General features: G+C 44.2%; 1 protein-coding gene across 1 annotated transcript; it reads right to left on the reverse strand.

The window, feature by feature from the left end:
• Positions 1–571: 571 nt before the first annotated feature.
• LOC123152326 (uncharacterized) lies at positions 572–1,906 on the reverse strand. Its single transcript, XM_044571902.1, has one exon. It carries the CDS (start codon positions 1,872–1,874, stop codon positions 759–761), a length of 1,116 nt encoding a protein of 371 aa, XP_044427837.1. The 5' UTR covers positions 1,875–1,906; the 3' UTR covers positions 572–758.
• Positions 1,907–25,711: the final 23,805 nt, after the last annotated feature.

Consider the following 25,711-nt stretch of genomic DNA (forward strand, 5'->3'; position numbering starts at 1 on the left):
GACCGCCGGGCGGAAAAAAGGTCCGAACCGGCGATTTTCGGCGTCCTGGGGGCGCGACTGGGCCGTTTTTTCGGCGCCGGCGCCGAAAAAGTGGCCTGGGGGGGGCCTGTTGGGGGTGCGGCTGGAGATGCCCTTATTGGCATGAGTTAAGAACTTTGCATTTGCCCAACTTTATTGTGGTCTTCAAGATTTAGTGTCTGATTCCATATTTTATTGTTTGAGATTTCATATGTGAAAGCCAAATTTGGTAAATCTTGAAGACTTCACAGTTGGGACTAAAAGTAATCAACGTGACAAGGAAATTTTTCCCATGCACTTGCATATTGGTTTTTTTTGTGGGCCGATTGAAAACATCAAGACAGTTTAGAATTTCCGATTATAACTATGTTCAAACTTCATGCCTGTCATGCAAATCTTCTGCTATTTTCGTATGAGCGAATCAAGTAAAATTAGTAGTGCAAGAATTTTAAAGCAAACTAAATTCTTTCCCTGCAATTATTAAATAAATACTCCTATATAAACAGTCTTGAAACCAATCGCATCACATGATATCCCTCAAAAAAACATCACATTACATTTTTGAGTCTAATACAAACACACGGTACAGGGAGAACTACTATTAGCATAGACTAGAACCCCACACAAATTAAATCCCCCAAACCAAATTAATCAACCAAAGAATAGTCTCTAGCTAGCAGATCCAGCGATCAGTGTGTCTAAGTGGAACTTGGATCTCTCAGTCTAAGTGGAGCTGCAATCTAAGCATCCTTGTTGAATTTCACGAACTCATCATGATCAACGATATCCGGCAACGAGTCCCACGCCGGTTCTCCCCCCTCGACCGTCGTCTCCGCTGGCTTGTCAAGTATTCTCATGAGTTGGTTCATTGAGATGCTGAAATTATCCTCAGGCCCGTCCTCATCTTGCTGGTGCTGGTACTGACCAAGAACGTTGGCTGGCCCCATGGAGTTCTGCCCCTTCTCGCCATCGTCGTAGTGAAGAGGACCCACCGACGACATTATGTCATCCATGAAGTATTGGCCATCGTCGTCGTCGCCGTAATCAAGAAGGGGCGGGGGCGAAGGCAGCAGCTCCGACGCCTGTGGCCGTGGCGGCTCAACGTGTTCTTGCCGGAGACCACGGACACTCCCCGGCGGCATCAGCGCGGCGGCGGCGGCGAAATAGTCTGCCGGGACAGGCTTCTTGTTCCTCGCCGTCAGGCCGTCCTCCCCGTAGACTTCCCTCCGGCCCTCATTGGTGGCGCGCGGTGTGACGTAGAGCTTGTGGAGCGCGGGCACGCCCCTCCTGCCGTCGCCCCTGTCCCTGTCGCTGGTGAACTCCTGCATGAGCCACGGCGTCTTGCGCTTCATCGGGACGCAGTAGAACCCGAAGCAGTTCTTGCGCCCGCCCTCTTCGCGAAGCTCCTCCTTGCTCTGCTCCACCCGCCAGAACCCGCCGGTCCGGACGCTGCGGTCGGCGCGCTTGTTCTCTGTCGCGCTGCACGGGCTCTGGAACTTGCTCTCGCCGAGGAACCACCACGTGTACTTGCCCTCGCGGGCGCTGGCCGGCGGGTGCAGCCGCTGCAGCGCGTAGGGGTCGTTGTCATACATGTCGGCGTGGAGGATGAACCCCCGCGCGTCGGGCATCTTGTCGTCGCCGGCGATCCACCGGTTGAGGAACCCCATCCTGTCCGCTTTGGTCGGGTTGAAGTAGACGCCGGGAGGCAGCAGCGGCGGCTGCTGGAGCTCGTTCAACCCGCCGGGACCGGGCGGAGGCGCCATGGACATGGAGCTGCTGGCTCCGGCTCCGGCTCCAGCGTCGGCGGTGGCGCAAGTTGATCTCTTGACTGCTTTTCTCGCTTTCGTGACGGCCATGGTTTCCTAGCAAGTTGTGTTTGAGGAGGGATTGGATTGATCGGTGGGGTGGGGATTATATGGTGTGCAGACGACGCGCTTCCGTCTGAAATCGGATTCGCCTCATCGTCCCAAGCTCTAGTCGGACATGGATTTCCATGTTTAGTTTTTTTAGCAGAGCAGTCGATGCGCTTCCCGCGCGATTCTTTTTTCCCGCCTTTTCCGGAAACTCGCGCCCCCTCTTCGCCTCATTGGGCCTGGCCCAACAACCGTCCCATATACTACGCTTATTCATTCGAGTTACTTTTTTTTTCTGTTTCTTTTTCCAGTGCCTTCCCAATTTCCTATTGTTTCAATTTGATTGTTTCTGATAGTTGTAACCAGATTCTCCCATTTATAATTTTGAATGGCATTGCCAGGAATTATCAAGACTTCAAGAGCACTGCCACCGAAATACTCCCTACGGTCATTTTTAGTCTGCATATAAATTTTGTCCAAAGTCAAACTATCTCTACTTTGACCAAACTTATTGAAAATAGTATCAAAAATCACAATGCCAAATCAATATTGTTAGATTCATTATCAAATGTAGTTTCATAGTACATATATTTGATCTTGTGGATGTTGATATTTTTTAATAAAAAATTGGTCAAAGTTTGTAATGTTTGATTTGGCACAAATCTAGTACGCAGAGTAAAAATGACCGAAGGGAGTACAAACCATCCCTATTATCTGGAAGAAAATCAAGAGCATCGCCGTCAACATGCATCACATGACTATATCAAGCGAACTTTTTTTTATCCGTATATAAGCTTAAATAGCACCCAAGTTTTCATTAAAGATCATAAACTAACCATGCAAATGATAGCACTTAGAATTTATATTTACCCATATCAATGGCATAATTAATTGGCAAGCAATAATAATATATCTCCAATGCCAATAAAATTCAAAACAATCATGATATAACAAAATAAAATGGTTTCTCGCTAGCCTTTTCTGAGACCGTAAAATACAAATGCAGAACACCCCTAAAGTTCAAGTAGTCACTAAACATTAAAATTCAAGGTAGGAGAGATCCAATCATGATGCACGCAACATTAACTGTACTATATGCATAAGAATGACAATAGCGCTCTCAGGATTGGTGCTTAAAATGTGAAGGTGATGACTCAACAATAAAAGTAAATAACATAAAAGTGAAGACATAGACCCTTTGCAGAGGGAATCAGAGATTTGCAGAGGTGCCAAAACTCAAAGCTTAAATCAGATATGAATACAAGTTTGAGAGCTGTGTCTTTCCTATCAACATCACGACCGAGGATTTTTTTAATATCTTTCGTGCTAAACACATTATCGGCGGTTTCCAAGCGGAAAGATAAAGTTTACTCCCACTCAACCATGCAATCACAAGCCATGGCTAGCCGAATCCACTGGTCCCCTCCAAACAATCAACTTTCTAGGGGTGTTGTTTCATTATATTTTTCTTTATTTTTGATAATACGACCGACCATCCCAATTACCAGCCTCCCTCATGTAATGACAAATGAACAAACACCCATCGTGAGAATAACCCGCTTAGCATGAAAGATACTTACCGCCCATGTCGCTCCATGAGCGATACAAACACACAAAACAAATGCTTATTTGAATGTTTAGAGGTGGCACATGCAAATTTACTTAGAACAACAGGGTAATACCACATATAGGTCGATATAGTGGACTCATCTGAAACAACTTTGGTTTAAGGATTTTGGACGCACAAGAAATATTGCCGCTTAGTATAGGCGAAGGCTAACAAATAGAATGAGAAGAGACCAACTAGGGAGCGCTAACGGTCATAATCATGCATTGCGAATAATTAATATTAAACACTAGCATGAGTAGGATATAAACACTCTGAACGTAAATATCATGAAAGCTGCATTGATCTTGAATCAACTACATGTGTTCAAATGTGCCAAGTCAAGCCACTTGAATCATTTAGAGGAGGATATCATTCTAAAATACTACATCATAACCATTTTAATGCATGTTGACGCTCAACATAAATCATCATCCACTCCTAGCTACTTAAGAATGGCATGAGCTGTTGGGGAACGTAGTAATTTCAAAATTTTCCTACGCACACGCAAGATCATGGTGATGCATAGCAATGAGAGGGGAGAGTGTGTCCATGTACCCTCATAGACTGAAAGCGGAAGCGTTAGCACAACACGGTTGATGTAGTCGTATGTCTTCATGATCCGACCGATCAAGTACCAAACGCACTGCACCTCCGAGTTCTGCACACATTCAACTCGATGACGTCCCTCGAACTCCGATCCAGCCGAGCTTTGAGGGAGAGTTCCGTCAGCACGACGTCGTGGTGACGATGTTGATGTTCTACCGTCGCAGGCCTTCGCCTAAGCACCGCTACGATATTATCGAGGTGGACTATGGTGGAAAGGGGCACCACACACGGCTAAAAGATCCAAAAGATCAATTGTTGTGTCTATGGGGTGCCCCTCTCCTCCGTATATAAAGGGGGAGGAGAGGGCCGGCCAAGGGTAGGAGGCGCGCCCAAGGGGGGAGTCCTACTCCCACCGGGAGTAGGACTCCTCCTTTTCCTATTTGGAGAGGGAGAGGGAAGGAAGAGGAATGAGGGAGGAAGGAAAGGGGGGCCCGGCCCCCTCCCAATTCGGATTGGGCTTGGGGGGGGGGCGGCCCCCTCCCTTGCTCCTTTCCCCTCCTTTCCACTAAAGCCCATTAAGGCCCATATACCTCCCGGGGGGTTCCGATAACCTCCCGGTGCTCCGGTATTATCCCGATCTCACCCGGAACCATCCCTGTATCCAAATATATATAGTCGTCCAATATATCGATCTTTACGTCTCGACCATTTCGAGACTCCTCGTCATGTCCGTGATCACATCCGGGACTCTGAACTACCTTCGGTACATCAAAACACATAAACTCATAATATAACCGTCATCGAACTTTAAGCGTGCGGACCCTACGGGTTCGAGAACTATGTAGACATGACCGAGACACATCTCCGGTAAATAACCAATAGCGGAACCTAGATGCTCATATTGGCTCCCACATATTCTACGAAGATCTTTATTGGTCAAACCGCATAACAACATACGTTGTTCCGTTTGTCATCGGTATGTTACTTGCCCGACATTCGATCGTCGGTATCTCAATACCTAGTTCAATCTCGTTACCGGCAAGTCTCTTTACTCGTTCCATAATACATCATCCCGCAAATAACTCACTAGTTACAATTCTTGTAAGGCTTATAGTGATGTGCATTACCGAGTGGGCCTAGAGATACCTCTCCGACAATCGGAGTGACAAATCCTAATCTCGAAATACGCCAACTCAACAAGTACCTTCGGAGACACCTGTAGAGCACCTTTATAATCACCCAGTTACGTTGTGACATTTGGTAGCACACAAAGTGTTCCTTCGGTAAACGGGAGTTGCATAATCTCATAGTCATAGGAACATGTATAAGTCATGAAAAAAACAATAGCAACATACTAAACGATCAAGTGCTAAGCTAACGGTATGGGTCAAGTCAATCACATCATTCTCTAATGATGTGATCCCGTTAATCAAATGACAACTCATGTCTACGGTTAGAAAACATAACATCATTGATTGAACGAGCTAGTCAAGTAGAGGCATACTAGTGACACTTTGTTTGTCTATGTATTCACACATGTACTAAGTTTCCGGTTAATACAATTCTAGTATAAATAATAAACATTTATCATGATATAAGGAAATATAAATAACAACTTTATTATTGCCTTTAGGGTATATTTTCCTTCATGGGCAACTATAATCTCTAATTTTCATCACAAACATGTTTACCCATAATACGCCGAATCATGGATACCGAGTTAAACATATTTACAAAAACAAAAACAAAAACAAGAAGATTTCATACCGTCTTTTCCTTGCCGCAGTCACTTCATCAAATCATCGTCATTATTGCCTTTCATTTGCACGACCAAATGATATGGAAATAATAATAGTGCAAGAGTGTTTGTGGACAAAACTGGAATTTGCAAACATTTTATTCGGGGGAGAAGACAAGGTAATATTGGCTCTTCGTTAGATCAACAAGAAAGCATATGAGAGCCACTCAACAATTTCATCGTGATCTTGTCCCTACGACGACTCAACAAAAAGAAAATAAATTATGAGAAACACATTGAAATATTTTTAGAGTTTTTAGTTTTTTTGAAGAAAGCAAAGTAACAAAGGAAAATGAGAAAAACTATTTACGTAGGAAAGCTCTCAACAAGCAAAAGAAAAAACGAGAAATATTTTTGGGTTTTCTTTTGTATTACAAACTAACTAAACATGAAAAGAAAACCAAAAATAAGCGAAAAATATTTTTGAATTTTTGAAGTTTTTCAAACACACTACTAGGAAAAGGCTTATAGGTAGAACTTTACTAGTAGCGCCTGTTTGGGCTTCCTCGCTACTCCTAAGTACTAGTAGCGCCGGGTGCAGAGAGCGCTACTACTATAGCTAGCAGCAACGCTGGTTACCCTGGGCCGTGCTACTATTAAGTGGGCCACACCGCACACCACACTAGCCCACTTAGTTGTAGCGTGGGCTCTGCACATGCGCTACAGCTAGTTGACTTAACAGTAGCGCCGATCCATACCCAGTGCTACCAGTACACCGCATGAAAAAACCACCCCTCCCCCTCTCGCGCGACACACTCTCCCTTTCCTCGCGATCTTCTGTTAGGGTTGCTCCTCCTAGTCGCCACCGTCGCTGCAGGTCTTCTCATCGCCGGCGGGTAAATGCTCATCGCCTTCCGCCGCTCCTTCCCCTCTCTCCGCCCCACTCCACCGCCGGCCCTCTCCGCCACCTCTCCGGTCGCCTCCCTACTCCGCCGCTGCCGCCACCCCTCTCTGTCGTCCCTACCCTCTCGCCCAGCCGCCCCCTGAAAGGATCGATATGGTTGACTAGAGGGGGGGGTGAATAGGCAACTAATAATTTTAGCTTTTCTTTTCCAAATTAAAACTTTGCATCAAAGTAGGTTGTCTAGATGTGCAACTAGGTGAGCAACCTATATGATGCAACAGCAACGAACATACAAGCAAGCAAGAGAAGTAACACTAATAAGCTTGCACAAGTAAAGGTAAGAGATAACCAAGAGTGGACCCGGTGAAGACGAGGATGTGTTACCGAAGTTCCTTCCCTTTGAGGGGAAGTACGTCTCCGTTAGAGCGGTGTGGAGGCACAATGCTCCACAAGAAGCCACTAGGGCCACCGTATTCTCCTCACGCCCTCACACAATGCGAGATGTCGTGATTCCACTATTGGTGCCCTTGGAGGCGGAGACCAGACCTTTACAAACAAGGTTGGGGCAAACTCCACAACTCAATTGGAGGCTCCCAACAACACCATGAAGCTTCACCACAATGGACTATGTCTCCATGGTGACCTCAACTGTCTAGGGTGCTCAAACACCCAAGAGTAACAAGATCCCCTTTTATATCTCTTGGTGGAAGTGTAGATCGGGGCCTTCTCAACTACTCCCGAGCAAATCAACAAGTTTGGTTGGCTAGGGAGAGAGATCGGGCGAAAATGGAGCTTGGAGCAATAATGGAGCTTTTGGGGAAGAGGTTAGTCAACGAAGAAGAAGGGGACCCCCTTTTATAGTGGGGGTAACAATCCAACCGTTACCCCACTAAACAACCCCGTAGAGGGCGGTACTACCGCAGGGGGCAGCGGTACTACCGCCCAGCTAGAGAGGGCTAGAAGATAGAGGAGGGACTGGCCCAACACTGTACTGCCGGAAAGGCCCAGTGCGGTACTACCGCGGTGGCAGGGCGGTACTACCGCTCTCGAGCGGTACTACCGCACCTACTACCGCTGCAAGTGCCTCTCAACCCGACACGAGAAGTGCCCCCCTCGAGTCGAGGCGGTAGTGGCCCGGTACCGCAGCGGTACTGCCGCTAAGGACCCTCAAGCGGTACTAGCGATGGGCACCGCGGTACTATCGCTGGGGCCAAAGACTGCCCAAACAACAGGGAATCAAACTTCCAACGACGTGGGAAGGCCCAGAGGGTGTGAAACGAAAGTGTACATGATGATTCCACCCTACCCTTACCAAAGCGGACCCCCTCTTGATAGTACGGTGACTCCTACGAAGCTAGTCCACCAACAAGAAACGAAAGAGCTGCACCGTCTTGAAAAACACTCCGAGGGGAAAGAAATCGTCTCGAGCCAAAGGATGAAACTCTGAAATGCTCAAAGCACATGGTTAGTCCGCAAATATGTTGTCATCAATCACCAAAACTACATCGAGAGAGATATGCTTTAACAATCTCCCCCTTTTTGGTGGATTGATGACAACCAGGGATTTGCACAAGGAAAAGACATAAAAGTAAGGATACTTAGAACTACAAAATATAGACGAGCTGCCCCTGAATGTGTGCACCTAGTTAGTAGTGCCTTTGGAATGCAAGACACACACATTAGGATCAAAATTCCCCCTATATTTTATAGTACAAAAATTCTAAGCACATGATACATGAGAGCAGGGTATAAAACAGGATAAGCATGCAACTCATAAGATACTACAGTACTGAATAGACATAGATAATAAAGGTAAAGATAAGGTAGCATATGTCTCACACCATATGTCTAGAACTTAGGTCTCACTGGCACCAAACCAAACCAAGCAAAACAATGAGAAAACACAAGACACCACAAACCACAAAGACACACTCGCAACACGGCAACAACACAAATCCCTAAACTCTCTCCCCCTTTGGCAACGAGACACCAAAAGGGCAAAGAGCGTTGCTACGGCTCCAGGTGATAGCAAGCTGATGATCTCGAACATCACATCTCAGCATGATTGTCTGCACCTCCGTCGTCGGTTGGAAACTGCTCGGCGTCTGAATCGGTCCATGGGCAATGCTGCTGAACCCACTCCTCCTCGTCAGTGATCCTCTCCTCAGATCTGCTATTAACAGTGGCACCCAACTGATGCATGAGCTCCTTGTGACGTCTGCGGGCCTTCTTCTCAGAGACATGAGACATGTACTAGCCATGAGACTCCATGCAGAAGAGCTTCTTCATCTTGCGCTTAATCCTCTTAGCCCATGAGGGCTCCACACCGAAGGGCTCATAGTCCTCATCCTTGTCGGCCTCAGCATCGACCTCGAACTCCATGTCAGCCTCAAAAGGTGGAGCATCAGAATGAGGGGTTTGGGTGCCCCAGTTGTCCTTCTTCCGCATACGTTTGATATCATGAGAAATCAACTCTCCAGTTTCCAGCACAGCCCTGGGATAGTGATGTGCCCAGGCCTTCTCAATGAGTAGCATGATGAAAGGACCATAGATCGGGCACTTGCGCTCAAAAATGGCAGACAGAAGCTCAGACCACATAACATGAGAAATGTCTAGGGTCTCTCCATTGGTTTCTTCCTTCTCATGCTGGCAGAAGAGAAGCATGTCCACAAGATATGAGTGGACCATATCTAGATTCCCAATGTGCGGGAAAAGAGTCTCGCGGAAGACATGGTGAAGGATGTCCAGATAGGTAGATAGCTCATAGGTTACCTTCTTTGTCTTGGGGTTAACGTTCTGAGAGCAGTAGGGCCAGAGAGCTTGCTTGTGAGTGGAGGTGACATTGCGGTGAGGACGGAAGCCGACTGGACTCTCAAGCCTCTAATCTTCCACCCCAAGTAACTCCATGAAGGTCTTCCACGTGACAGTGAGCAATTTGCCATTCGTCATCCAAGTCAAGGTCCTTTCTGCATCAGTTCCAAGATGGACAGTGGCATAGAATTGATATGATGTCGGCATCAAAGTCCTTGTTGAATTGCATGATTCTGAGAATGTTCAACTGAGTGCACATCTGAAGGGCTTCACCAAAGTACTCTGGGTCCTTTTCCATTGGATCGGTGTCGATGGAATGGACATTAACAAAGTGATTCTTCTTAGCCTTGATCACATCAAAGAAGATGGAGAACTGAAAGCGGTTCCAGAACGGGCGGTTAACCAAAGTGGGATCTTGGTCTTCCTCATAGGGGTTGCAGCGACGCTTTGCCCAAAATTCCTTGGCAGTCATCTCAGTCACAGTCTTTCCCTTTGGCTTGTTTGCAGATCTCTTCGAGTGCTGAGGTCGCGGTGGAGCACTTGAGGTTGCGCCTGCTGGCAGCGGTTGAGCACTAGAGGAACCACCTGCTGACTCAGAAGTGCGGTAGCGCTTTGACGTTGCACGACCGGGGTTGACACGGCGGACCTGCTGCTCGGGATGATCATCACCTGGAACCAAAACACACGACCAGAAGAAACACACGAAAGAAAGAGCATAAGCCACCAAATAAAACAACAAGGATCAAAGCTTGGTAGGAAAAGATGGAACTGGGCATCCAGTGGTAGTACGGTGACCCAATAGCGGCACTACCACTTGAGCGGTAGTGTCGTGACACAACAGCGGCAGTACTACTTGAGCGGTAGTACCGCTCGAGGAGAGCGGTAGTACCGTGCCAGATGGGGAACGGAGGTTCCCTACTACCGTGGTCAGATCTGGCACTACTGGAGATGCTAAGTTCAAAAACAAACCTACCAAACTTCAATCCATAGTGCCTAGAAGCCATCTCCATCCAACTCAAGCCTCGCCTTAGCCAAAAGACGAGAAGAACAATGCCTATTACCCCTAAAAACTAGATGCAAGATCTAGGCAAAGAGAGAATAGGAACGGGGGCAATACCGGCATCCATGGCTAGAGGACGTGGTGGGGATCGACTCCACCGGAGGAAATGGAGAGAGACGGCCCGAAAGCGGCGGCCAGCCGGGCCCCTCCTGCGGTGAGAGGTCGCTGGAGCGACGAGGAAGACGAGCAAGTGGGGGAGAAACAACTCCCTCTTCCCCGACATAACCCCCCGTCGCCCGCCCCGTAGCGGTAGTACCACTGGGGTGGGCGGTAGTACCACTCACGCAGCGGTAGTACCGCTCTGCCGCAAAAAGGGCTGACCAAACTGGGCTTAGCACAAGAGAAGAAATTGAGACAAAACGAGAACACACACACAAAACCGACAAAAAGAAAGAAGACACACACCTCTTCAAGAGAGGGCGGTGGCAGAGGCCACCTATGTTTGAGTTCAGAGGTATGGCGCCGCAAAGATTTTAACCTTGGGCCCATGACCAACACTCATCTTTGAAGCACAAGTACCATAAAAAATGGCTAATGTGAAAGAGTTTGGTTAGTTTATGCATTATGGGGGGAGGGAAAGTTCATTGAGAGAACAACACTCCCCCTATGTCCATGCCTACACCTAAACTAGACAACAAGTTGAGTGAGTTGGGTTGTGCAAGGGTTCAAGTCACATTGCTCGAATCAATGATATTTATCTCATGCCTTAACTCCTGAAATCTTGCTTCATCCAAAGGCTTCGTGAAAATATCTGCAAGATTATCATGATTGTTGACATAGTTGAGCTCGATCTCCCCTCGCCTAATGTGATCCCGGATGAAGTGATACCTAATCTCAATATGTTTTGTCTTGAAGTGTTGCACCGGGTTGAGAGAAATCTTGATGGCACTTTCATTGTCACACCAAAGAGGCACTTTGTCACAAGTGACACCGTAATCCTTTAAAGTTTGCCTCATCCATAAAAGTTGTGCACAACAACTACCGGCGGCCACATATTCCGCTTCCGTGGACGAGAGAGACACACAACTTTGCTTCTTGGAAGACCAACTCACCAAAGAGCAACCAAGAAATTGGCACCCTCCGGAAGTCGACTTCCTATCCACTTTGTCTCCCGCCCAATCCGAGTCCGAATAACCTACAAGATTAAAGTTTGCTCCTCTTGGGTACCAAAGGCTAAAGTTTGGGGTATGAGCCAAATATCGAAAGATTCGCTTGACTGCCACAAAGTGACTTTCCTTAGGTGCGGCTTGAAAACGTGCACAAATTCCCACACTCAACATGATATCTGGTCTAGATGCACAAAGGTAAAGCAAGGAGCAAATCCTGGAATGATATACCTTTTGATCCACCGCTTTACCATTGGGATCAATGTCAAGTTGGCACTTGGTGGGCATGGGAGTGGAAGCCGGCTTGACATCACTTAGCTTGAATCTCTTGAGCATGTCTTGAGTGTATTTGGCTTGGTTGATGAAGATTCCTTCTCTCCTTTGCTTCACTTCGATCCCGAGAAAGGACTTCAACTCTCCCATGGAAGACATCTCGAACTTTGAGGTCATGAGAGCGGCAAATTCCTCATTGAAAGCTTTGTTAGGGGAACCAAAGATTATATCATCAATATATAATTGGCACACAAACAACTCCCCTTTAACCTTCTTGGTAAAAAGAGTGGGGTCGATTAGCCCAACTTCAAAACCACGGTCTTGTAACAACTCGGTAAGGTGGTCATACCACGCACGTGGGGCTTGTTTAAGGCCATAGAGTGCCTTATCGAGTCGATACACGTGATCGGGAAAGTAGGGATCCTCGAACCCGGGGGGTTGCTTGACATAAACCAATTCATTAATAGGACCACTAAGAAAAGCACTCTTCACATCCATTTGTTGTAACTTAAAGTTATGATGAGAAGCATATGCAATCAACATGCGAATGGATTCAAGACGAGCAACGGGAGCAAATGTTTCACCGTAGTTGATACCCTCGACTTGGGAGTAGCCTTGTGCTACCAAACGAGCCTTGTTGCGAATGATAATCCCATGAGCATCTTGCTTGTTCTTGAATATCCACTTGGTTCCAATGACATTGTGGTTCCCCGTTGTCCTTGGCACCAATCTCCACACTTCGTTGCGCTCGAAGTTGTTGAGTTCTTCATGCATGGCATTGAGCCAATCCGGATCTTCGAGCGCCTCATAGACCTTTTGGGGTTCAACACAAGAGACAAACACGTGATGTTCACAATAGTTTGCTAGTTGTCTACGAGTGCTTACCCCTTTCTTAAGCTTCCAAGAACATTTCTCATGAGATGATCCTTGGTGGAGAGCTTGGAAGCAACCTTGGCGGCACGACGCTCCAATTCCTCCTTTGGGGTGAGACAAGGAGTGGTCACTTGATCATCTTGAGCGTCGTCTTGAGCTTGTTCTTGATCTTGTGGAAGCTCTTGATCTTGAACTTGCTCGGAGGAGGGAGCTTGACCTTGGGCATCACTTGATGTTACAACACCATCTTGAGATTGATCTTGCCCTTGGTCTTGTTCTTGAGGTTGAGGGCCCTCACTTTGTTCTTCGGAAGCGTGTGGGTCTTGGGTTGGTGATGGTTCCACTTGAGTAGAACATTGTCCTTCTCCTCCGGCCACAAGGGGTTCCTAAATGGGTAGGATAAGACCAACACCCATTCTTCTTATGGCTTGGGGAGGAATTTCATCACCTACATCACAAGTACCACTTTGCTCCACTTGGGAGCCGTTATTCTCATCAAACTCCATGTTACACGTTTCCTCAATAAGTCCCCTGGACTTATTGAGAACACGGTAAGCATGAGAGTTTGTAGACAAACAGACACCTTTCTTGAGAATGAAACACTTACACCCGAACACCCGGAAGTACTTGAGGCTGGCTTGTTACCGGTGAGTATCTCATATGGAGTCTTGTTCAAGCCTTTGCATAGCTAGAGCCAATTAGATGCATAGCACGCGGTGTTGATGGCTTCGGCCCAAAAGTTGTAGGGAGACTTGAACTCCGCCACATGGTCCTTGCCGCATCCATCAACGTCCGGTTCTTCCTCTCCGCTATACCATTTTGTTGAGGGGTGTAAGGTGTGGAATATTGATGCTTGATTCCCTCATCACTCAAAAACTCGTCCAAGGTGTAGTTCTTGAACTCGGAGCCATTGTCACTTCTTATTGTCAAGATCTTTGCATTGTGTTGTCGTTGAGCTTCATTTGCAAAGGCGATGACGGTTTGTTGGGTTTCACTCTTCCTCTTGAAGAAATATACCCAAGTGTATATTGAATAGTCATCTACGATCACCAAGCAATACTTTCTACCCCCAAGACTATAAAAGGATGGAGGTCCAAAAAGATCCAAATGAAGGAGCTCCAAAGGCCTCTTCGAGTAGATGATAGTCGTGGGAGGGTGAGCCTTCTCATGTACCTTTCCTTCGATGCAAGAACTGCAAGCACGATCTTTGGCAAAACTAACATTTGTTAGTCCACGGACATGGTCCCCCTTGAGAAGACTTTGCAAAGATCTCATATTGACGTGGGCTAAATGGCGATGCCAAAGCCATCCCACGTCAACTTTAGCCATTAGGCATGTCGCGATCTTAGTGGGTCGCTTCGAAAAGTTAATCACATAGATACCGTTCTCGACATGCCCAACAAAGGCTACTTTAAGAGTCTTGCTCCACAAGAGGGCCACGGAATCAATATCAAAGAAAGTGGCAAAGCCCATGAGTGCTAGTTGACGAACGGAAAGTAAATTGTATGCGAGGGACTCAACAAGCATGACCTTCTCGATCGTAAGATCATGAGAAATGACAACTTTGCCGAGTCCCAATACCTAAGAAGACAAGGCATCACCCCACTCGACATTGGTGGGCATGGATGGAATCATTTGCACGTCCACCACCAAGTCCTTGCTTACGGTCATATGATTAGTAGCTCCACTATCGAGCAACCATGATCCCCCACCGGAAGCAAGCACCTACAAGAGATCAATGCTTGGTTTTAGGTACCCATTTTGTAATGGGTCCTTTGATGTTAGTAACAAGGGTCTCAGGAACCCAAATAGAACATTCAATGTACTCATAAGGAGAACCAACAAATTTGGCATAAACATGCCCATCTCTAGCGCGGCACAACACATAAGAAGGGTTAAAGTCGCCAGCTTTGTTGGGAAGGGGAGCGTTTCCCTTCTTGGCATCACTACCCCTCATGGAGTTCTTCTCCTTCTCCTTAGTAGCACCCTCACCCTCCTTCACAAAGGTTTTCTTGAGAGGAGGAGGTCGTTTGGCCTTGTCATTCTTCTTCTTGTTCTTAGACTTGGGCACGTACCCAATCCCTTCTTTGGCCACAACTCCCTTTTGGTTGGTCAAAAGGTCGTTGAGGTTCTTCTCGCCTTGTATGCAAGACACAAGACCTTTCTCAAGTTGCACCTTCACTACAAGAAATATGTCAACTTATGACCTTCTGTCAGTGACCCTTGAAGAATTAGTCATAAATTTATGACCATTTTAGACCAATTGGTCAAAAGCTGTTCAGGGGGCTCCAAACCCTAAACCATTGCGACCATTTTGGTCAGAAAGGTCGTAATTTCCTTACACGAAATGGTCACAAAGCAAACAGTGCTAGTCCGTTGCCTTATTTCTAGTTGTTAATGACCAATATAGATGGTCATAGCCTTGTAGATTGTGGTGGGTTGTGATGACTAGGCGCCATCTCATCAGTTTTGCCTATGTGTCATGTCCATGTGGCAGTTTTTGCCCTAGGTTGTGAAGCAACCTATATTTCTATCATTCCCAAAATTCCCAAAAAAATGTCATAAATTCTTTGGGGCATATCTTCATCAAATATGTAAAAATCCTTCCTTGCCTAGTTCAAAACTAATTCAACAATATTCATTTTCCTATTCTATTCACAACAACACTTTATGAAGGAAGTGGTATTTATATATTCTTGGTTGCCCTCGGAATTTTTGGGCACTCTTTCCTATCCAAATCATTACCGCATGACAAAATTCAGCTCCATTTGCCTAGCAAATCTTCCTCGGCAAATTTCCAAAGTTTTTGTCCACCTAGAAGCATTGTGAAGGAAGTACCTTTTTTATATCTCTAAATGACATGAAATTTATACAGTTCCTTCATATGCCCAAATTATCACCCTCCTCCAAATTGCAGCTCAGTCAAATCATCTATGTGAGCCCAGGTTCAATTTATATTTTATGGCCAAATTGGCACGTTGCAAAGTAAGTGTTATATAGACCCCTCCTATTACCCTCAAACTTTTCGAGCACTCTTCCATACCCAAATCATTGCCACATAATAATATTCAGCTCAATTTTCCTAGTAAATCTTTCTCGGGAAATTTCCAAAGTTTCTACCTCGAGAGAAGCTTTGTGAAGTAAGTACTAGCTAGGCTTACCCAAATGATCTAAAAATTTACCAGCGCATGACCATACCTAAGTAACTTACCTACACTAATTTTGAGCTCATTTCATTCATCCAATCTCTCTCACTAGTTTTCCCAAGTTTTTGTCCATAGAAAAGCATTGTGAAGGAAGTAACACTTTGGCATGTCCAAACAATATCCATTTTCTACAGTGCTTTCCTATGCCCAAATAACCATCCTCCACCAAATTCCAGCTCAATCCATTTATTATTTTGAGCCGAGCTTCAACATTCATAGTCATGTCCAGTGTGGTAGTCTGCAAAGCAAGTACCACCTAGGCTCCTCCTTTTGAGCTGAAAATTTGTGAAGATGGTCTCCTTAGTAACTGATCATCCTCAACCAAAACTCATGCCCATTAGCCATGTACATTTCTCGTACCGCTAATCAAACACTTGGCTGCTAATTCATGTTTGAGCATCGATCGGTCTCCTCGTGAGAATCTTATGTTGTAATTTTCTTCCTAGCACCTACCTGGGGAGTGCCCAACCCACTATACATGCCTAGGCCGCCCAGAACACATGGCAACACCACGGTCACGCGGTGACCACGCGGCGGGCATGCGAGTTTACGCGCTCTAGAGTTGGGGCCCTCGGCCACCACCCAAACCTCAACGTATCACCACCAAACCATGTATTTATGATTAAATAGGTACTTATGTAACTAGAAATGATTTTTGGAAAAAATAAATAGCAAACTATGAGGCAGCTGCAGTTCAAATTTGACCCGCTTCTAGTTGAATCGGCGGAAATTTGTCTTTTTCACGAGAGGTGGATAAAAATATTTTACACCCAATCATCTTGTCAATTGTACATTAAATATGTCTTAGTATTTTATAAAAATGATTTGGTCAAATTTTGCAACAATTATTTGGTAGGTCCTTCACAAAAAAACCTCCTTTTGGGCACTCAAAAATGGAAAATGGTTTTTTCGTCCAAAGAAAATGAAAAGTTACTTAGGCAAAATTGTTTGCCATTCCAATATGCACCCTTGTGCACAATATGAGATCATTTGAACAAACTATGCCATGGATGTGGCCATAAGATTGATCATTTGGCTTGAAAGCCATTGATCTCCACACGTGATAGCTCGTTTCTGAGAACACTTTTTAAAAATAATTGCCATATTACAAGTTTGTTATTTTTACTAGGAACTTGGCCACATATAATGACACAATGCGAAGGTTTCCCAATTTTTTGATTTTTTTTGAATTTTTTATGCCCGTTTCAAAATGCGGTCAAAACGACGAGAATGACCGTTCCTAGCTAGTGGTTGAATCTTGGAACTTTTTTGGTGTTTCTATGATTAAATAGATACTTATGTACCTAGAAATGATTTTTGAAAAAAATAAAGAGCAAACTACAACGTAGCTACAGTTCAAATTTGACCCGCTTCCAACTAAATCGGCGGAAATTTGTCTTTTTCATGAGAGGTGGATCAAAACTTTTTACACCCAACCATTTGGTCAATTGTGCATTAAATATGGACTACTATTTTAGAAAAATGATTTGGTTCAATTTTGCAACAATTATTTGGTAGGTCCTTCACAAAAAAACCTCCTTTTGGGCACTCAAAAAATGGAAAATGGTTTTTTCGTCCAAAGAAAGTGACAACTTCCTTAGGCAACATTGTTTGCCATTCCAATATGCACCCTTGTGCACAATATGAGATCATTTGAACAAACTATGCCATGGATGTGGCCATAAGATTGATCATTTGGCTTGAAAGCCATTGATCTCCACACATGATAGCTCATTTCTGAGAACACTTTTTTATAATAATTACCGTATTACAAGTTTGTTATTTTTCCTAAGAACTTGGCCACATATGATGACACAATGCGAAGGTTTCCCAATTTTTTGATTTTTTTGAATTTTTTATGCCCGTTTCAAAATACGGTCAAAACGGCGGGAATGACCGTTCCTAGCTAGTGGTTGAATCTTGAAATTTTTTTGGTATTTCTCTAATTAAATAGATACTTATGTACCTAGAAATGATTTTTGGAAAAAATAAATAGCAAACTATGAGGCACCTGCAGTTCAAATTTGACCCGCTTCCAACTGAATCGATGGAAATTTGTCTTTTTCACGAGAGGTGGATCAAAACTTTTTACACCCAACCATTTTGTCAATTGTGCATTAAATATGTCCTAGTATTTTAGAAAAATGATTTGGTCCAATTTTGCAACAATTATTTTGGAGGTCCTTCACAAAAAAACCTCCTTTGGGGCACTTGGAAAATGGAAAATTAATTTTCCAAGCAAAGAAAGTGAAAACTCCCTTAGGCAACATTGTTTGGAATTCCAATATGCATCCTTGTGCACAATATGAGATCATTTGAACAAACTATGTCATGAATGTGGCCATAAGATTGATCATTTGGCTTGAAAGCCATGAATCTTCACTCATGACAGCTCATTTCTGAGAACACTTTTCTAAAATAATTTCCGTATTACAAGTTTATTATTTTTCCTGGAAACTTGGTCACATATAATGACACAATGCGAAGGTTTTCCAATTTTTTGATTTTTTTTGAATTTTTTATGCCTGTTTCAAAATGCGGTCAAAACGGCGGGCTTGACCGTTCCTAGCTAGTGGTTGAATCTTGGAATTTTTTTGGTGTTTCTGTGATTAAATAGATACTTTTTTACCTAGAAATTATTTTTGGAAAAAATCATGAGCAAACTATGAGGCAGCTGCAGTTCAAATTTGACCCGCTTCCTACTGAATCGGCGGGAATTTGTCTTTTTCAGCAGAGGTGGATCAAAACTTTTGACACCCAACCATTTGGTCAATTGTGAATCAAAAATGGCCTAGTATTTTAGAAAAATTATTTGGTCCAATTTTGCAACAAATATATGGTAGGTCCTTCACAAAAACCCGATTATTGGCAGTCAAAAAATTGAAAAATGATATTTTGTGCAAAGAAAATGAAAACCCCTCAAATCAACATTGTTTGTTGTCCCAAGATACACACATGTGCAGAATATTGATACATTTTCAAGCTATGAAAGGACAATATGTTGAATGTTCGCCCTAAATAGGAGGGTAAACAATACAACGGAAGTAAAAGGAAAAGACAAAATTACATAAGCTCAATTGTGATTGGTCGAATCAGTGTGGCATGGATTGATGACATGGCAAAGATCTGTCCATCGATCCATTCATACAGCCCACCGCCGCCATCTCCATCGCCCGACCTCCCCTTTCCCTCGTGCCCGAACCCCACCCGACCCCTCTTGCGCGAACCCTAGCGCTCCCCTCCTCCCTCCCACCGCCACCTCCCTCCGGCGGCGATGGCGCTCTCCGACCTCTCCCGCGAGTCGCTCCTCCCTAGCTTCCTCTACTCCCCGCGCTCCTTCGCTGCCGCCTCCCCACGCTTCCCCTCCTCCCTGTCGCCCTACCAGGCGCCCGCCTCGCCCACCGCGGCCCCGGCCGCCGGCCTCGTCGGTGCTGGCGGGGTCGGAGGTGGCAGGCCCTTCTCGGTCCGCGTGCCCAACGAGAAGATCATCATGTACTCACCGGCCTTCTGCGCCGCCTGCACCACCGAGGGGATTGGTAGCTGCGGGCTCACCCACATGGCCGTCACCCCGCTTGACCTCGTCAAGTGCAACATGAAGGTGAGGGCCTAGATGTGTGCTCCCACACGCGTCTCGAGTTCAGTTCTCCAAGGATTCGGCCTAGATCTGGTCGTTAGGTTCGATGCAGATGCGGATTTCGATCTCCGCCATCTACGCAGGCATTTCGCGACCGGGATGCGTGAATCTGGCCAGTTTCCGCTTCTCCGTGCTGTTAGTTTTGGTTCCCCGTATGCTTTTTGTTGGCGCAGATGTGCTTGCTGTGCTTTGTTAGGAACTGGTGACTACCAGTACACGCTCGCGGTTGAGTGGATTGCAGTTCCAGTAGATACATTTCATTGCTTGCTAAGCACAGATTAGCCCAGTTAATTAGTCTATTCATGTGTTTTTCTCATCAGAGCGGTACAAATTATGTTGATGAATGTGTAATTCTTAGGCTTTTACTTGGTTCAGTATTGTAGTACTACAAATTATGTTGATGAATGTGCATTTCTTAGGCTTTTTTACTAAAATCAGTACTACAAATTATGAATGTTATTTTTCTTCCTAGAAAACTTGAGCTCCACTTGTGTGTAATTCTAAAGATAAAGATGCGTCGCTGTTGGTTGTTGAGATGCTTGACTTGCAGCTTAATTTTATTTTTAGACACATAATGGAGCTAACCTAACTATACTACAGTTCTGTATCAATCTAGACATAATGATATTATCATTGTTAAGGTCTCTTGGCCTTGGTCGCCTTAATATTGTCCTGTCCATGCTATTTGGCTTCAGTTATTGTAGCATCAAACACCTTCTCTAAAACTTTATCATTAGCATACACAAATTCATGATGTTTGGTTTCAAAGTCAATGTGCCAAGTCAACTCACTAGTGTTTTGCATCAATCTGATGCTGACAGAGATAACTACTATAGCTCTGTATATATGTTATTATGTCTCCATCAGTTATATTTGTGCTGTGTACTGCTCTCCATATTCTGGTGTCTTGAATCGATCGTCGATCTCCCGATTCCGAAGCAGTGTGTGCAATGGATTGATAACCCACTCCTAGAGATTTGAATCACTTGTGGCTGCCAACTTAACTCTGTTTCAACACTTTATATTTTCAGACGAGGACCAAGAAGAAGCTGAAACCTAGGGACCCATGAAGCACTGCACTGGCCAGCAAGAGAAAGGGATACCCAAGTGACACGCACCAGCTAAATTTACCCTGCCGTCTCTTTATATTAGCTTCTTGATTGATACCATAGTATCTTCTTGTTACCAGTAGTACCTTTTAAGTTGCTGCTGCTGCTGGGTTTAAACACCCTAAATGCGTACTCTAGCTGAATAGTACTATGGATTCCTATTGCATCATGGGTTCCTGTTGATGAGCCCCTAAATACTCTTGATGGTGCTTAAGGGATGCTAGTTACAAATTCCTGATGTTATCATCACATGGGTTCTGTTCTGTTGGAATAGATGAATGGATGCTTGTTTACATGGCAGGCAGCTTGGTTCAGTAGTTTCAGTAGTTTTATAACAGCAGTAGTAGCACAAATTTAATTGAATTCAATTAAAATTTCCAGAATCTCTTCTTGATCTGTAATGTTTTAGTGCAACAAAGTCATACCGAGTGAGGTCCATGTGGTGCTCTGAGATGCTCTTGGTGGTTTGTTGTCAAGCTTGAGTAATTTAGTGTATTGCATCTTTAGTTTCAACTGAAATTTTTATCATGCTACTGTGACATCTACTAAAAATTTCAAACAAATGAAAGGAGTATTGTAGTTACAAATGGAGCATACAAATTCTGTACATCTACTGTACTCATTTTTCAGTTATCTGTAGTTACAAAGCATTAATTGTAAGACTGTAACTAAACATATCTTATTATCCTCTGTCATTTTACTCATGCACATGCTTATGATCCTGTTAACACATGCTGATGCTCATTTTACTCATGCACATGCTCATGATCTTCTTAGTTCAAACTGTAACTACTCCATTTGATTGCATGATCTCTATTTGAATGCATGCTCATAAGATTGTAACAGGAGTTCAATATAACAGTGAACATGCTCATGATCTCTATTTGAATGCATGTTCTTCGAGTACTCGCAGCCTGCATCTTGAACATGCTCAGGATCTCTATTTGCTGGGTCAGCTCAACCCAAAAGAACTGTGTCACACTCATGATTAACTATATAATACACTAGCCTCACATTTCTGATTTCTTTGTAGTATTCAAGGAGTTGAGTGACTGCTTTAGATGGTGAAATGTTAACTACCACTACTATTTAGTTCATCTGACCATAACAAGCAGGCCACCGTCGGCCCTGTCAACACAGGCACACACAATTTTTTTCAAACAAACTGAAGCATTCTTTTTTTCATTTCATTTCATCATGTGTGTGCCATATGCTTTTACTTCTGCAACGCGAATGCGCTAATGATGAACTACTCTAATTTAAATGAGTTGGGTTCCATCACTACAATATGAGTATGTTGCATTTTACTTAGCTTGTAATCAATAACCCAGTCCTTAAATAAATATTTGATTACATCATGAGGTTTTCTACAAATTAGTAAGGTAGTGGTTTCAGCTGCTGCATTGTTGCTTATATTTGATACTACACAATGTGACTGGAGTTTATTGTGATTTGCAGAAGATAGAATCTGGATGCAATTGCTTTGATATTCCTGTTTGGCCCCCAGGCATGCTCATGAAGTACAATGAGGTGTCCTCATCTGACTATTTCGCCAATGGGTAAGCCTCACCGCCAATCTTTTAAGTAGTAGTAGTACGGTGTCACTATCATCTCTGTTTGTATATAAGTACGCCACTGTTGAGGTTTAGCAATCTCGGTTATGGTGTTGATCTGAATCATGCTTTTCTTCATGATAAACACCACTGTTGATTCCAGAAGGACTTATGATGGTGTCCAATGACTCGATAATATGAAAAATCAATCTATTTTGCAGCTGGTTATTGATTGCTGGTTAGAGAGGAACGACTACAATGGTTGTGTACAAGATGTTTTTAGTTCATATTTCCTGGTTGATGGATTCAAACCTGTGCAACAACATAAGTTTGATGTGCTCTGTGATCATGTATGTAGGAGGAGCAGTTGAGGATGAGCACAGAGAGAAATTTAATCAGATCCAAAAGGTAGGTTCTTTGTTCTTATCAGATGTTGGGAGATTCTATTTTGTTGTGCATATGCCAAGTGTGTCTACCTGATTGTAAACATAATTGCAATACTGTATATATGTTGACAGTCTAGTAAAAACAAACTTGTTGTGCCTGGGTTTGTGGATCTTAAAAAAATCATCTATGCTTTCCTTACTCATACAAAACGCCCAGCTGTTGTTCTTGTTAATACAAGTGTGCATACCATCTGCACCTTCACCAAACAGAAAAGGCTCTAGCCACATATTCCTCTTTACTGAAAACTCATTGTTCTTTTCTAAACTATTGCAAAAATCGAGCAGTGGTACTGATTATATAAATTTTTTATTGTCTTGGTAGCTTCACTCGTGTTTGCCACTGATTGGTTTCTGCTTAACCCATGTGTAGAGGGAGTACTAAACAGCAGGATTTCAATCACCTTGTATACACTAGCAGCTTGCTTACACAGTTGTCACTTTTGCTTGTGGTAGCCATTATGTGGCTGAATCATGTTTGTGTCTACTAATCATCAGTTAATAGTATTTGGCTTCTTGTGATGGTCTGGGACTATTTTAGGGTGATGAGGATATGCTTTCTGATTTATAGTTACTAATCTGTGGTCTGGTGTCATATTATGGTCTAATATTTTTTGTTTTGACTCTTTTTCTGGTGCGAGGAAAGCTGTGAGTAGACATCAACGATGCCTACTTGTTTGGCTGCTACAGTGATGCATGCGCCGGTCAAGCAAGCGCACATGCATATACGTTCCTACTATATTCCTGCTATATACGTAGATGTGTAAATGTATTTCTGAGAGATGTGTTATGTAAACCTGGGAGATGTGTTATGTGATGTGATATGATGGATGATTTGAATTCGACATGGAGTTTTCCTGATTTGAATATGAAACAACTTTGTCCAAACATTTCTTTCAAAATTTGAGATCTAATATTGGACAAATAATTGGGCTGGAAAAGGCAACAACCGAACAAGCATTGGACTGTTTAAAAAGCGAAACAAAAAAACCTTAGAAAATAAAAAAAGAAATATACTGCAAAAAAGGCCGAGGCCCCCTAGTATGGAAAAACCTAACAAAAAGGCCGAATTGTAGGGTATGGCCCATGCTGAAATTAATAGGAAAAAATACATTAAAAAGGCCGAATTGTTGGGCTCGGCCCATGTAGAAAATCGAATTGGACCAGGCTGATTCTTGTGCCACGTCAGATTGCCACGCTGGATGCCTATGTGGCCTGGGGAGGTTGCTAGTGACCAAAATGCCACAGTAGACGTATTTTGGTCATAAACGTCTACGACCATTCCAGAAGAAAGGTCGCTATAGTCAGTTTACGACGGCCAGCTTTTGACCTTATGTTTTTGGTCACAAAAAGGTCACAAATGGAAATTTGTGACCATTCAGTGACCAATAGTGGTGGTCACAAGTTGACATATTTCTTGTAGTGCTTTAGCTTAGCGTTCTCCTCAACAAGATGCACATGCTCACAACACGGGTCAGTAGCATTTGCATTATCAATTAACATCATACGAGGAAAAGTGGCTTTCTCCTTGGTTAGCTTTACTTGAAGTTGATCATGAGACTCTTTGAGGCTAGCATGAGAACCCTTCAAGACCTTGTGAGCCTTGTCAAGTAGATCAAACTCCTCTTTGAGTCTAGCAAGATCAACCCCAAGTTTGGCCTTCTCGGAGTTTAGCACACGAGAAACAACGAGAGCATGATCAAACTCTGTCTTTAACTTAGTATGATCAACATTGTGTGACTCCTCAAGAGCCAAATGAAGACCACACTCTTCCTCAAGAGCATTGGAAAGATTCGAAATCTCATCGGCATAGTCATGACTATGCCCCTCCATCTTGGAGATAGTATCTTCATGATACTCGATCATGTCATTGGCTTCACCAAGTTGTTCCAAGAGAGCAACAAAATGCTTCTTGGGTTTACCCTTGAGTTTACCCATAAAGGACTCAAACTCATTTTCCTCCACATTAGATCCCTCACATTCATCAATGCAATCCATCAAGGAAGGATTATTAATGATGGTAGTTTTGATGTTGGGGGTTACCTCGTTGGTGGCTTTAGCCATGAGGCACTTGGCGGTGATGTTCTCATTGGGTGAGTCAAAGTGGGACACTCGTGGAGTTTTTGCAATGGCAACGGAGGCCATGACTACCGACTCACCATCATCATCATCATCATCATCATCATCATCATCATCATGGTACTCTTCTTGAACCACCAATGCCTTGTGAGGGGTCTTCTTGGTGAAGTTGCTCTTGTTGGGGAAAGACTTGGCTTTGTCCTTTCGAATGAGCTTGCCACCATTGTCTTCCCTCTTCTCATACGGGCACTCCGCAGCAAAGTGGCTCACATTGCCACAATTGTAGCAAGTCCTCACATGTTGCTTGCCTTTCGTGCCAGTTGAGTTGTTCTTGCTGAAGTTTGGCCTTGAGCTTTTCTTGCTCCAAAATTGCCTTGAAGCAAGTGCCATGTGTTCATGATAGGCATATTTTGTATCTTCGGGGTTGCTTCCCTCTTCTTCTTCTTCTTCAACGCAAACCTTGGCCTTCAATGCAAGGTTGGGCTTCTTTGCTCTTTGAGAACGAAGCACCGCATTGTCGGCGGTCTTGTCCAAGATGTTCATAGCCACAAACTCATCCAACACTTCACTTGAGGTCAATGTGTGGAAGTCCGGCCTTTGACGAATGACGGAGGACATCGCCTTGTGGTATGGCATCATTGCCTTGAGGAATTTGCGCTTGATCCAATTGTCATTTGTGTCCTTGCTACCATGATCTCAGAGTGAGACCGCGAGTTTAGTTACTCTCCGATAAAGCTCACGAGGTTCTTCATCTTCTTTCATTGCAAACTCATCGGCTTCGTCTTGCACTACTTCATAGTTGGAGCGTTGAATGCTTGCGCTTCCCCGGTAGAGAGAGACCACACAAAGCCATGCATCTTTGGCTAAGGCGAAGAGCCGAAGATGAGGTAGATCTT

The sequence above is a fragment of the Triticum aestivum genome, chromosome 7A, assembly GCF_018294505.1.
Source record: "Triticum aestivum cultivar Chinese Spring chromosome 7A, IWGSC CS RefSeq v2.1, whole genome shotgun sequence".
NCBI lineage: Eukaryota > Viridiplantae > Streptophyta > Magnoliopsida > Poales > Poaceae > Triticum > Triticum aestivum.

What these genes read in the sequence shown, in the direction of transcription:
- LOC123152326 (XM_044571902.1), bottom strand. Translation starts at nt 1,874, where the DNA reads ATGGCCGTCACGAAAGCGAGAAAAGCAGTCAAGAGATCAACTTGCGCC.